The sequence below is a fragment of the Zootoca vivipara genome, chromosome 1 (assembly GCF_963506605.1).
Source record: "Zootoca vivipara chromosome 1, rZooViv1.1, whole genome shotgun sequence".
NCBI classification, from domain to species: Eukaryota; Metazoa; Chordata; class Lepidosauria; order Squamata; family Lacertidae; genus Zootoca; species Zootoca vivipara.
In genome coordinates this window covers 20457917-20470905 of record NC_083276.1, presented here as the reverse complement: position 1 = coordinate 20470905, position 12989 = coordinate 20457917, and the positions used below count along the sequence as shown (strand labels likewise).

Here is a 12989-nt window from a genome sequence, read left to right as displayed (position 1 = left end):
CCTCCCAAACCCAAGCCCATTTCACAAGTTTGGTTTTTTTTTTTAAAAAAAATCCTTCCAGTAGCACCTTAGAGGCCAACTAAGTTTGTCATAGGTATGAGCTTTGTCATAGGTATGCACACTTTTTTAAAACAATGTCCTATATAGAATAGCAAATTGAAGCAGTAAAAATGTCAAGGTGTATTCAAACAAATCAAATCATATTTTTCTAATTTGTCCATTTTCTTAATGTTACCGTCTTTCATGTGACTTATTTGGCCATTTTTCCATAAACGCCAGGTTCAAATCTTGTGCACACCAAACTTCGAATAAATCCACATCCATCTACTGTTACTTGTCCTTCACCAAAAGGTCCAATTATTGCCATTTTAAAATGCAATATTAAAAACAGTTTAAATCAAATTAGTCACAAGAATCAGGCAGGTTCTAGGGGGAAACCATACACAGTTCAACAGTAGAGCATATGCTTTGACTACAGGCTCAATTCTGCCTTTCCACTTAGGGAAAAAACAGGTTGTAGGTGCTGGGAAAGATCTTTTTCAGGGACACTGGTGAATAGCTGCCAGCCAGAGTAGCAAATACCAGGCTTAATGGACAAATAGTCTGACTTGATTTGGACAGCTTCCTAACTGCATATTGTGCATTTAATTCATTTATGGTGCTGGCTGGGCTTTGCAGAGCAGTAGAACTACAGTTGCATCTGCAGCCCTCCTGCTCAGGATGGCTATGGCAAAAGTGCAGGCAGGATTATTGGGTTTGATGTAGGCCTGAATTAAATCTAATACTGTCATGTGATAGCAGTGGAAATGGCTTGGTTGCCCCAGATCCCAGGAATGCCCTTTGGTTGGTTGGTTTTCTTGCAGATAGTTATCCCAACTTCAGCTGGTGGGGAGTCAACCTAACTGGGAGAAGCGGGCAGATAAACCTCACAACCTAATCCACCTGCATCCTGTTCAGCGCTAAGTGTGTTTGCATTGCTTTGCTATTGCTCGATCATGGGTTTAAAGCCCACATGAGAGGGTCGAGGAGCATCACAGGCCAGTCTCGGCCCCTGCTAATAAACCTTGCTGCTACATCTCCACCTCAACAGCCATACATTGGGTAACCATGTGCAGGAGCCCTGTGCATGTACCAATGCACATCACATTTCTCCATCTGAGAAAGGACTCTGACTCAGGATACCATCCTTACACAGAAGAGCTGTGAGTGTCTATGTCAGTATACACAAGTACCCCTTCTCATGGTTGCTGCACATGTGGCTGGTGGGGTGTGTGGCCTGGTAGCCTCTTGACATGTTGGATGGACATGTGACAGGGGCTGATAGAGCAGCAGTTCTTACCTGCAATCAGAGATCTACTGAGTCAAGTGGCTGCCAAAGGCCCATCTAGTCCAGCATCCTGCTCTCACAGCGGCCAGCCAGATGCCTTTGGGAATCCCCCAAGCAGGACATGAATGTGACAGCAGTCTTCCCCATCATGGCTTTGACCAGGCACCCCCCAAACTGCGGCCCTCCAGATGTTTTGGCCTACAACTCCCATGATCCCTAGCTAACAGGACCAGTGGTCAGGGATGATGGGAATTGTAGTTCAAAACATGGAGGGCCGAAGTTTGGGAATGCCTGCCTTTGACAGATGTGAATGTGAAGGTGCATTTCCTGGAATTCTCTTTTCTGCCCAGCTGTTATGGGAGCAGCCCCATCTTCCGCTGCATCCAGTAACCTTAAAATAGTCCTCACCACACTGTTAGAATTAAGGAACAGGGAGTTCAGAACTCCTCTGGAGTGCTGTGCACTTATATCATTTCCCTTTAAGTGTCTGTTGTTCTGACCCAGCAAGGCTGTTAATGTTATTAATACAATGGCTGTATGGATTTGAATGTCACTTCAAGCTTCACCTAAGAAAGAACCATGTTATTTTTTCTTACTTTTCCTATTGTTCTCCTCCTCTTGCCCTCCCCCCACCTCCGGTGTTTTTCACTGAGAGCAGGGGCATGTGGAGAGTAACATGATGAAGGGGGGGGTGAGTTCCAAGTAGCTAAAGTGCACTGCCAGAAGACACAGCATGTTATTTTCTCCTGTGCGATCGAGAGCATTTCGCAGGTTGCTCTTGGCAAATAAAAAAAAGGTACGGCTTAAATTATACACCAGAAACAATGGAGAGTTTTTGAGTTAAGCATGAAGACAGACAGATGGCCGGAACAGCTTCTCTTATACTGTGACACATAGGCAGAGACAGCAAACAGGAGATTTCTGGAAGGGAAAATTATGGGACCAGACAGTGAAATGCAATTATTGCAATAATTAGTATGATTTCATCTCTCTAAGACTATCTGCAGTTGCTTCTCAGTCATTGAGGTGCTTGAAAAATATTTCTTGATGCATCTGTATTAGTAAAGAGAGGCTGAAAAGCAGCACCTTGAAACCATTTTCTGTCCTAGGAAATCATTACTATACATTACCTCAGAGGCACAGGCATAAGGAGACTGAACTCCTCTGCTAACTCTTTAGGCTTTGAGAAGGGGAAGGACTGTTAAGGTGGCTTCTGCAACTGTGCCTTTAACAGAGGCTTGATCTCCAGGGATTATGCTTTTCAGGGCAGGAGAAAGATTTGATCATCTGCTAATAGCTACGGATCAAGATGCTGTTACAGTAGGGTAGCCATGTGTCCAACTTTACAGCCCTCTATTTCAAGGGAGGTCAAGAGGGTCCTATGAAGTGCTCTCTGGTCCTAGTCCAGTTTAAAAATAAAAAACTAGAGAAAGAGGAGCAGGGGCTTTGACGATGCCCATCAGCAATTAGCATCCGGATAGGAGACTGAGCAGGCACACAAGCCACTATCTTCTCAGTCATGGTGAGATGTGTTTCTACTTCAATTATAGTAATTATAAATGTGCATCTATAAATATAAATTAGTCTATGCAAGGTTTACGCTAATTTTTTTGGCCGCCTTTTTGTGTGATGTGTTCCCTTCCCCCCTCTCTTTTGGGCAACACATACCAAGTTGCCCTATGTTACAGGCACAGTTGCAGAAGCCCATTGGAAAAATTGGGAACCCTATTGAAATCTATCATGACGAAGAACTGACAACCCCAATTTATCATTTGTTTGTTTTGCAAACTGGCACCTTGCCTGGCAGCTCCTCAAAGTGGATGACACAAGAGTCCAGTAAAAATGAAAAAAAAAATGCAGAATTAAACTCAGCATAAAAAAGACTTTGATCCTACAACATGCTTACTGACACTTCCAAATAACTCTAATAGCATTGTGAAACAGGGCTTGTCCTTCAGAAGCCATGCTGGCTCTCCTTCAGCAAGGTTCATTATACGCTTGGCAACTTTTAAAAAACAAAAAAATAAATTCCACCAGTTTTCACAGGGAAAATGTTAAGCTAACCAGCCTATAATCTCCAGGATTCCCCCCCCCCCCGCATGCTTTTTGAAATATTGGCATTACATTGGCTTCTTTCCTATTCTTCAGGAATGGAGGCTGATCTGAGGGACAAGTTATGTGTTTCCGTTAGAAGATCAGCAATTTCACATTTGACTCCTTCCTCCTTGAAGCATTATGCCTTCACATTGACAGAATTACATATCATGCCACTTCTTTAAAGTACGATACACTTTAAAGAATTTGAAAGTTGTAACACTTGAAGTTCCCAGTCTTCCCTACCAGCTGCACAAACATTGTTACATAAAAAGAATTCAGGCCCTTAATGAATTAAACAATTTTTTTGTCAAGCCTCTTCTTTGCAACTTATCTGGAAAATGGTTTCCACTTATAATTTTTCAATGCTATTACAATCACCTTATGTGGAAAACCCTTCCACGGAAATTGCTTGGGTAAATTGATTTTGAACCTCAAGGAGACATTTTCTTTTGAGAGACTGGCTCACATTTTTATTTATTTAGTGGTTCTATGTAATGTGATCTTGTGCCACCTTATTAATAGAACATCAAGATTTTATGATAATCATTATGTTTGTGATTCTTAAATATTCATTGTGTTTTGTAAGCCTCCTTGATTTAAGCTTAGAAGACATGGTTGAAATTTAGAAAGCAAATGATGAATAAAAATGAGGCCCTTTTTGAAAGGTGTTTATAAAGCCTTAAGGTCTTCAGTGAAGCAAAAAAAAAATCACAATAGTCCAGAATTTAAATGCCATACTATTATAACTTCTGTCTGAGCCATAATGCCTGCCTTCAAGTTATCAAAACGTGTTCATGATTGTCTCCGACTCAACCAAACAACCAATATAAAGGTTTTTGAGTGGGTAGTGAACTAGACCCAGGCACGCTTGGAGGAAACTGATTTTCTAAATCCATTACAGTTGGGGTTTAGACCTGGTTATGGTACAGGAACTAACTACATTCATAGAATCTTAGAGCTGGAAGGGACCCAAGGGTTATCTAGTCCAACCCCATGCAATGCAGGAATCTCAGCTGAAGCATCCATGACAGATGGCTATCCAACCTCTGCTTAAAAACCTTCAAGGAAGGAGAGTCCGCCACCTCTCGAGGGAGTCTGTTCCACTGGCAAACAGCTCTTACTGTCAGAAAGTTTTTTTCAAATGTTTAGTTGGAATCTCCTTTCTTGCAACTTGAAGCCGTTGCCTCGAGTCCTACCCTCCAGAGCAGGAGAAAACAAGCATGTTCCCTCTTCCATGTGACAGCTCTTAAGATAGTTGAAGATGGCATTGGTTGCTCTGGATGATGATCTCTGTCAGTATAGAAACAGGGGAAATGTGTTCCTGTTCATTTTCCTTGACCTCTCAGCAGCTTTTGATATTATCAATGATGGTATCCTTATCTGCTCCATCTGGGCTGTGCAGAAGAGTTTCCCAGGTGATTTGCAAACTTCCAGATCGATGCATATAAACTTCCACCTACCAGGTGCAGTTGGTCAAATGTGTTGGCCCCACCTGGTGCTAAGTTCTTGTAATATTGGCATAGCTTCTTCTGCAGAAGAGTAGTAGTGATAGGTATTAGTAGTCCTGTTCAGTCCTAGTTCCTGTCCCCTTATGTGATTAACAATTGTGTGAAGCATTAGAGTCTGGAGGAGTTTTTCTGGAGGAGAAGGCTGACCAAGTAAAACACTGAGGGGGGCAGGCACGGCAGTTTCTCACTACAGTGGAACCTCGGTTTATGAACACCTCAGTTTATGAATTTTCGGTTTACGAACGCTGTGGACCCATGTGGAACGGATTAATTCACTTTCCATTACTTTCAATGGGAAAGTTCGCTTCAGTTTATGAACGCTTCAGTTTATGAACAGACTTCTGGAACCAATTACACCCATGCTTTGGGTTAAGTACGCTTCAGGTTGAGTACTCCGCGGACCCGTCTGGAACAGATTAATCCACTTTCCATTACTTTCAATGAGAAAGTTCGCTTCAGTTTATGAACACTTCAGTTTATGAACAGACTTCCGGAACCAATTGTGTTCATAAACCGAGGTACCACTGTATACAAAAAGAATGGAAAGAATAGTGCATGCATGTACAAATTTGTCTTATATGTTAGGTTCTAGAACTGCTAGACTTTTTTTTTTAAAAAAAGAGAAAGCAGGGGATCCAGTAATTATCATTCATCCAGAGGTGGGTAAGAGGGGTGAGGACTCCCCCTACCCCACAGATGCCCATGGTATGAAGGGCAGAGTGAAGCATAAATAGAGTTCTGCATCCAGAGAGGCTTGATGCATGTAGAGCAGACTTACCTCTATAGACATGCACCCACAAAACACTTGGATTGTAGGGGAATTGCACATTACTGGGAACTGCAGCTGGACAGAGTGCTGCTGCACTCATTTCCAGCTTGCTTACAGGTTTCCCTTATGTTTATTTATTCAATGCATTTATAGCCCACTTTTCTCCCAAATTAGGACTTGTAGAACCAGTGGGGACGTGGGTGTCATGGGTGCTGCCTTGCTCTCTCTTGCACACAACTGTGACAACTGACAAAGGCTGCATTGTCTTCTGAATGTGGCGTAGCCTTTCTTCATAGGACTGGAGTCCTGCTTGCTCTTGGGATATGAAGATCTCTGTAGCCAAATCACACATACCTGTACAGATACTGTGAGAAAACCATTCAGTAGAGCCCATGTGCTGTTGTGCAGCTTTTAAAGGCACAAATGTTTTGTCAAGAAAAGGAGAAAGAAACCAACACTTAAAATGACAACATATTTTAAGTAGGAATTTCACCTAGTGAAATTCCTACTTTAAGTATGTTGTCATCTAGTTTCATTTTAAGTGTTGGTTTCTTTCTCCTTTTCTTGATAAAACATTTGTGCCTTTAAAAGCTGCACAACAGCACATGGGCTCTACTGAATGGTTTGCTTTAAAAGCTGCACAACAGCCAGAACTTCAACGGACTAGATCTTCTCATTACTGTTTTTCAATCTACAGGAAAAACTGTCCTAGCTAAATTACTACATATTGGGCAGTTGCTAAATGCACAATGCACCTATCTGGATAAAAGGTAGCAATCATTGTTGTCATCATAACCTCCTCATATATATGGCAAGAGAGAGGATGGGGGAAGTGAAATATCTGCACGTATAAAAATTCCTAGAATAGAGATGCCAAACTGCCAATACACACAAGCCCTGATAAAAATAAGAACATTACTTAACACAGCTTCCAGTTTGTTGCTAAGAAACTACTGCTTCATAGTTTCATTATTTTCGTTTGCAGAAACATTACTGGTTGTTCTCTTGCATCTTAGTGTCTGCTTAGTATAAAAAGTATAATTAGAATGTGCATGAAGTCAAATAATATTTCACATAATATGATTTCCCCTTGCCCCAAGCCTTGTGGGGTTGATCGGTCTACCATTTCCTGTTAGTGTAGTGAGTTATCCAGCATAACATGGAGGAAAAGGAAGAGTTACAGGAGTCTAAAGAGGCAATGCACTAGCAGCAAAGCAGTTTGAGCACAAGAACGTCTACTGAAAGCATTTTTCAGTACGGCTTTCAGCAACAGTAGAGTAGTTTGGGGCTTGTAGCCTTGGGGTTTAACCCTAAATCCATATGTATAAATGGAGGTATCTCCTGTAATCAATGCTGTTCTGTTTGTACAATAGCACTCAGACCTATCCATACTGTGAGTGAAAGCATGCCCCTCCTTCATTTCAAACCTTGCTCGCCTGCTGTTCCCAAATGCTCATCTCCGGTGCCATACGCTTGCTATCCATAACCAACTGTGCCTGTTTTCTGCTACCTGTCCCTGATAAATAACTGTCCCTGTTTGTTCCTCTTTATTTCTGCCTTTTCCTGAGATGCTTTCAAAACTCTGTTGGTGTGCCTGTGATGTAATGCTCTAGAAAGCTTTCAAGGAATTGAAACAATATGAAAGATTCCACAAAACTGCACGGCAGGGCTATGGGGGTGGGATAGATGTACATGCAACTCAACGAGGTGCAGAAGAAATGCAGCCCTGTTTGGCACATGCAGTATTAAATGGAATGAGGTCACAACTCAAATAGAAAATGCCAAACAAATAGGATGTGAGCTATGAAGATGTCAGGGCAGAATCACACCGTTATCTATGTTCATGGAGAGTAATGGCCAATGTCTGCTTGTTCAGGGTATAATATCATTTTACCCTATCTGTGGTGTAACCATTTCTTTTCAACATTAAGTACATCTCAGATTATTATTCCTTACTTTTTAAAACGAAAGCTAAGAGTCTGGGGCCCCTGCTGCCATGGGGTCTTGTATATGTGCTCAAGCCTGTGCTGTGTAGAGCAAGAGGTAAATGTACAACAAATGCAATTCTTGCTTCTGTACTCTCCTCACACATTTCTCCATGGAAGAGGAAAACTTCCAGCCCGGAAAACAAACAAACAAACCAAACAACAACAACAACAACAACAGCTCAAGGAGACTGCAGGGCTGGTGATGGTGTATGGACTTGGGAAACACTGTGCTTGCCAGACAGTGTGACCTGGAAGGCCACATCCAGCCCCAGGGCCTGAGGTCTCCCACCCCACTGGGAACACAAAATTGAGGAAATTGGTTCTCCATATTTATTCTTAGCAACTCTTGGCAGAATTTTCCCCAGGGAATGTCAGTTCACCCTGCCCTTTGTAGGACCTGTAAGCTGAAAATCTGTGTACATCTAGTTCTGATTCTCCAGTGCTCTATGCTAACAGATTAATTGACATTTATTGGTTAAAAGTAACAGTTAATTGACTAATTAAATTGGCAGGCTCACCAATAAATACCGTATATAAAGTGCCAGTAAAAGTGTATTCAGTCTTCCATTAGATCTTATTATTGAAAATGAATTTTGACATTCCTAATGAAGAAGCAACCCCCCCCCCCCAAATCTTAACATGAAACAGCATGAAAGGATTGCCTTGGGTAGCACATTCCAAAGGGGTTGTCCCTCCTGTCTCTTTGCATATTCAGAGTCGCCTGATTCCTAAAAGTGACTTCTGAAGTATAAGCAGTGGAATAAGAAATTGATTATGCCCCCACAGCAGTAAGGGCAAGGTGCAGAGGCATCTAGGACTTGTTCCATCCTGCCTGGGAGTGCAGAAGTGAGGAAACACCACCACATTTAACTATTTCTCTACCATGAACCAAAGCAACTCTCAGTGTGTTTCCAGATAGGTGTTTATTGTGGAAGGGTACTCGTAATGCATGCAAGCTTTTTACAGCCTCCACAAGACAATGCCAGTTTGCTTTTTTAAAAAAAGTACGTAATTTCCCAGATATAGCTGGGATTCAGCTTTAAAAATAGCTCCAAAACTTCTTTTGTTTTTTTGAGAATCTGCAAAAAAAGCCCCACAATCTTCAGTCTTTTGAAACATGGCAACCCTAACTGTGTCAGTGACCAGTAAAGATATACCGAGGAGCAGCTTGCAAATGAAGCTCCCACCTGGATGTATGCGCCCATAAGGTGGCCAGTCTCATTACAAGTGGCCAGTGGGCCTGAGTTGATGCAAAAAACTAAAGATGAGTTTCAATAGGGACAAATGTAAGGTTCTAAACTTAGGCTTAGAGATGAGAGAGGATGAGATGGTTGGACAGTGTTCTCGAAGCTACGAACATGAGTTTGACCAAACTGCGGGAGGCAGTGGAAGACAGGAGTGCCTGGCGTGCTCTGGTCTATGGGGTCACGAAGAGTCGGACCCGACTAAACGTCTAAACAACAACAAACTTAGGCAGGGATAACCAGCTGAGCAAATATAAGATGGGGGACGGGGGCGCCCTGGCTTGCTAGCAATACATGTGAAAAGGATCTAGGGGTCTTGGTGGACCACAAGCTTAACATAAGCCAACAGTATGATGCCACAGCAGCAAAAAAAAGCTAATGCTATTCTAGGCTGCATCAATAGAAGTATAGCGTCCAGATCCAGGGAAGTAATAATACCACTCTATTCTGCCTTGCTGGTGTTTTGTTTTTTGTTTTGTTGGCAGGGGAGGCCCAAGAACACAAGGAGGCCCTGCTGGATCAGGCCAGTGGCCTATATTTTGACTACGTATTTTGTTCTGTGAACTGCCCTGAAACCTCTGGGTATTGGCATATAAATTCAATAAAGAAGAAGATCTGGTCCAGCCTCCTGTTCTCACAGGGCCCAACCAGACGTCCCAACGGGAAGCAGGGCCAATACATTTTGGCACCCGAGGCAAACCATTGTGAGGCCTGTTGTAGAGGTGGCATGGCTGGTGTGCCTCCACAGCAGTATGATAAGGGGCCAGATTTGGCTTTCACAGAGTGTGCTGCTGTCCCTGTGTGTGCCAGCGGGGCGATGCTGCCCTTGCAGAGCCGAGCCCCCCTGAGGACATCACCTCACCTTGCCTCACGGGTGGGCCAGCCCTTGGTCTCTGAACACGTGACCATACCCCCCCCCCCAGGGGGAAGAGCGCAGCCAACCAACGGCCAGCAGCCGTGGATTAAAAAAGCTGTTTTATCCTTCACCACCTGAAGCGGGGCGAAGGGTTTACAGTGCGCGTAGCAGGCGGCGGCGGCGGCTAGTTTCCTCATGAGGCGGGCCCATGTGCCAAACGGGAACGTCAAGTTTACCTCAGGGAGAGGGGTGGAAAACAACAAATTAAGCAGAAACATTATATATATGATGTGCCTTGACCGTCTTCCCGGGCGCGTTGCGATATTGGCGCGCCCGGGTCGGCCCTTTTTGCCCCTCCGGGGCCTCTGTAGCGGCTTCGTTGCCCTGGCGACGGGCTCGGCGCTGCCACACTGCCCGCGGAGGCGAAGGCGGCTCCGGCTCCCTCGCCCCTCGGCACGGGGCTCCTCGAGTCGCGGGGGAGGGAGCGCGGCGCCTCTGCGAGCTGCAGGGCGAGGGAGAGCAGGCAGCCCGACTGGGCCCATGAAGCCGCGTCCCTCGGAAGGGCCCTGAGTGGCCCTGCATCTCCCGGCGTTGGCATCCGGCCTTCCCGGCTTGGTGCTCTCTTGTCTCTCTCTCCCCGCTCGCGGAGCCCCATCCTGGCCCGTCACCAAGAGGGGGGCGGGGGAATCACTGCGCTTCGGGGGCGGCGGGAAGGCAGGAGAGCCGCTCCTTTGGCGGGGGTGGCAACGCACCGCACTCTCGGGCTTATATGTATGATAGAGTGGTTGCGTTTCCCTCCGTAAGCGGGCCCTCCAAATCCATCATCCGCGCCCCACAAAAAAAGCTATAGATCATTCGCCCACCTCCCCGTTCTGCCACCCAAACCACCTCGTTTCCCCCCGGGAAATCTTCTCCCTTGTTATTGGAGCATCTAGGAAACGGCGCCTGCCTTCCCCAACCCTTCTTCTTGCGGGGGTGCAGGTCTCTCTAATCCGCACGCCCCCTAAATTCACATTTAAAATACAAACCAATAATCCCTTGCACTCGTTCGGGGAAGAAGTTGTCGATTTCTCCATCCCCCCCCCCCAATTGCAAAACCCTCTTCAGTGTTAGCTTTCAGGTGGGCACCTGCCCCCATCTGTCCTGGAGCAGGGCATCCCAAGATCTGCCTCCTTTCCTGGGCCAAAGAGGAGAAAAGTTGCAGCCTCAGATCCGCCTCCATCCCACCCCCACGCCTTGCATTTCCACCCTTAGCGCCCCCACTAAAAGAGAGAGAGAGAAAAGCAAGCAGGAGCGAAGTGAAAGGAGGGCGTGCGTATATGCGTATGTGTGGAGGAGGTGGAGGAGGAGGAAGGGAGATGTTGGTGTCTCCTTCTCCCTGGAAACGCTGGAGGGACTGAGGCGAAAGTGAAGCAGCAGGAGTGAAAGTTTCCTTGCCGGAGCCTGGGCTGCGTGGCGAGTGATGCTCTTGGAGCAGCAACGGCGGCGGGCTGTGCTGGTGCCGCATTGTGTTTGCTGAGGCTCCTCCTGGGCGGTGGGGGCTCAGTAGCGTCCTACGAAGAGGAGGAGGAAGCAGCAAGAGCAGCAGCACCAGAGCAGCCTCTATTCGCCCACCTCCACCAGTGCATCCTTTTAAGACGAGAAGAGGGTGTTTGTTGCCTGCTTGCTCTCTCCTCTCTCTCTCCCACCCTCTCTCCTTTCTGGCCTCAGTGCAATGTGAAGCTTGCACACAACCCTGGTTTGTCAAAGACTGGAGTTCCAACCTAGTACATGCATCCGATAATCATCTTCTCCTACAAAATGGATTTTAGCCAGAACAATCTATTTGGTTATATAGAAGATCTGCAGGAACTTACAATTATTGAAAGGCCAGTACGCAGGAGTCTAAAGGTATACCTCTCTCTATATATATATTTATAACTGTACTTTCTAATCAAACTGCAGTTATTTTGGATTGGAATCTATTAAACAAATGGTGCTACTATTTGCTATATGTAGGCTCAGCTTGTTTTTACAAAGAAAAGATAGTTTGCACAGATAAGGGCATTAAATCATGTCATCCGACAGTAGAATTATTTCAGAAATGGGGTTTTAAGCGTGAGGTGGGGGACGAAATACTAGATACAAACTGCTTTAACTTGAATTAGGTTTTGTGATTATATAATTTGGGATCTTTTCCCATTCCTTTCTTTCAGGATGTAGTTTAATAAAAGGTGTGTGTGTGTGTGTGTGTGTGTGTACTATTCCTGATTTTTAAAAAGTGTGCTACCTAATTTTTGAAATGTTATCAGAGATTCTGAGTATTAAAAACCAAAGGCCTCAAAACCCTGGAACTGTTTATAGACTTCCAGGAGACTGTTCCAGAGAAAGTGAGTTAAAAAATACAGCCTTACCGGTACATTCTGATTCAGAAACTGAGGAAGGGGACAGCTACAGACCACATGTTTTGCATGCACAAAATCCTAGCTTCAGTTCTTACTGTCTCTAGTTAGCAGGTTCAGGAAAGACCTTTACCTAAGAGCTTGGAAAGCAGGTGCTAGTTGGTATAGATCATATTGAGCTAAATGGATCAATGGTCTGACTCATACAAGACAGCTTCATAACCAATTAAGCAGGAGTACTTGAATTCATTTTCCATTGGCATCTTTTTAATTTCATGTACTCTGATTTAACTTATTTGTGTTTCAAGCTGTACAACATAATTAACAGCATCATCCTAGGCATAGTCACTCAGGAATAAGTCACAGTGATCTCAATGATTAAGTATTTTTATGTACCGGAGAACTTGGGGTGGAAGTAGTTGTTAACAGATTCAAGCATGGACTTGAGATGTTAATTATGTTAATTTGTGTTTCACACTTGACAGACACCAGAAGAAATAGAGAGATTGACAGTTGATGAAGAACTCAATGATATTGAAAGGGCTGTATATCTACTCAGGTATTTCTTCAGATAATGTTGTAGAGGGTTTTTTAATGTTACTTTTTATCTAAATGTTTCCATCTCCATGCTTCATGTTTTTTTAAAGGTTTTTTTAAGGGTTTTTTTTGGAATAACACCATGGAAGAAAGTTTAAATTGTGTGATGGTAGCATTTTATTTATTAAATTTGTATAAGGCCCTTCCTGCATGTAGTAGCATGAAGAAAGGATGGTCATGCACAGAGGCTTAGCTACTTTCTATTAAGTTGGCTACTTTCTG

The 12989-nt window shown here is 44.3% G+C and overlaps 1 protein-coding gene across 1 annotated transcript in view; it reads left to right on the top strand.

The window, feature by feature from the left end:
- The first annotated feature begins 10216 nt into the window (after positions 1-10216).
- The window catches only part of PPP4R4 (protein phosphatase 4 regulatory subunit 4), a 79850-nt gene continuing 77077 nt past the window's right edge, over positions 10217-12989 (top strand). The window contains exons 1-2 of the mRNA XM_035106785.2: positions 10217-11679; positions 12656-12729. Of these exons, the coding sequence (XP_034962676.1) occupies positions 11560-11679; positions 12656-12729 (194 nt within the window). The 5' untranslated portion in view covers positions 10217-11559. The remainder of the gene's footprint in view (positions 11680-12655; positions 12730-12989) is intronic.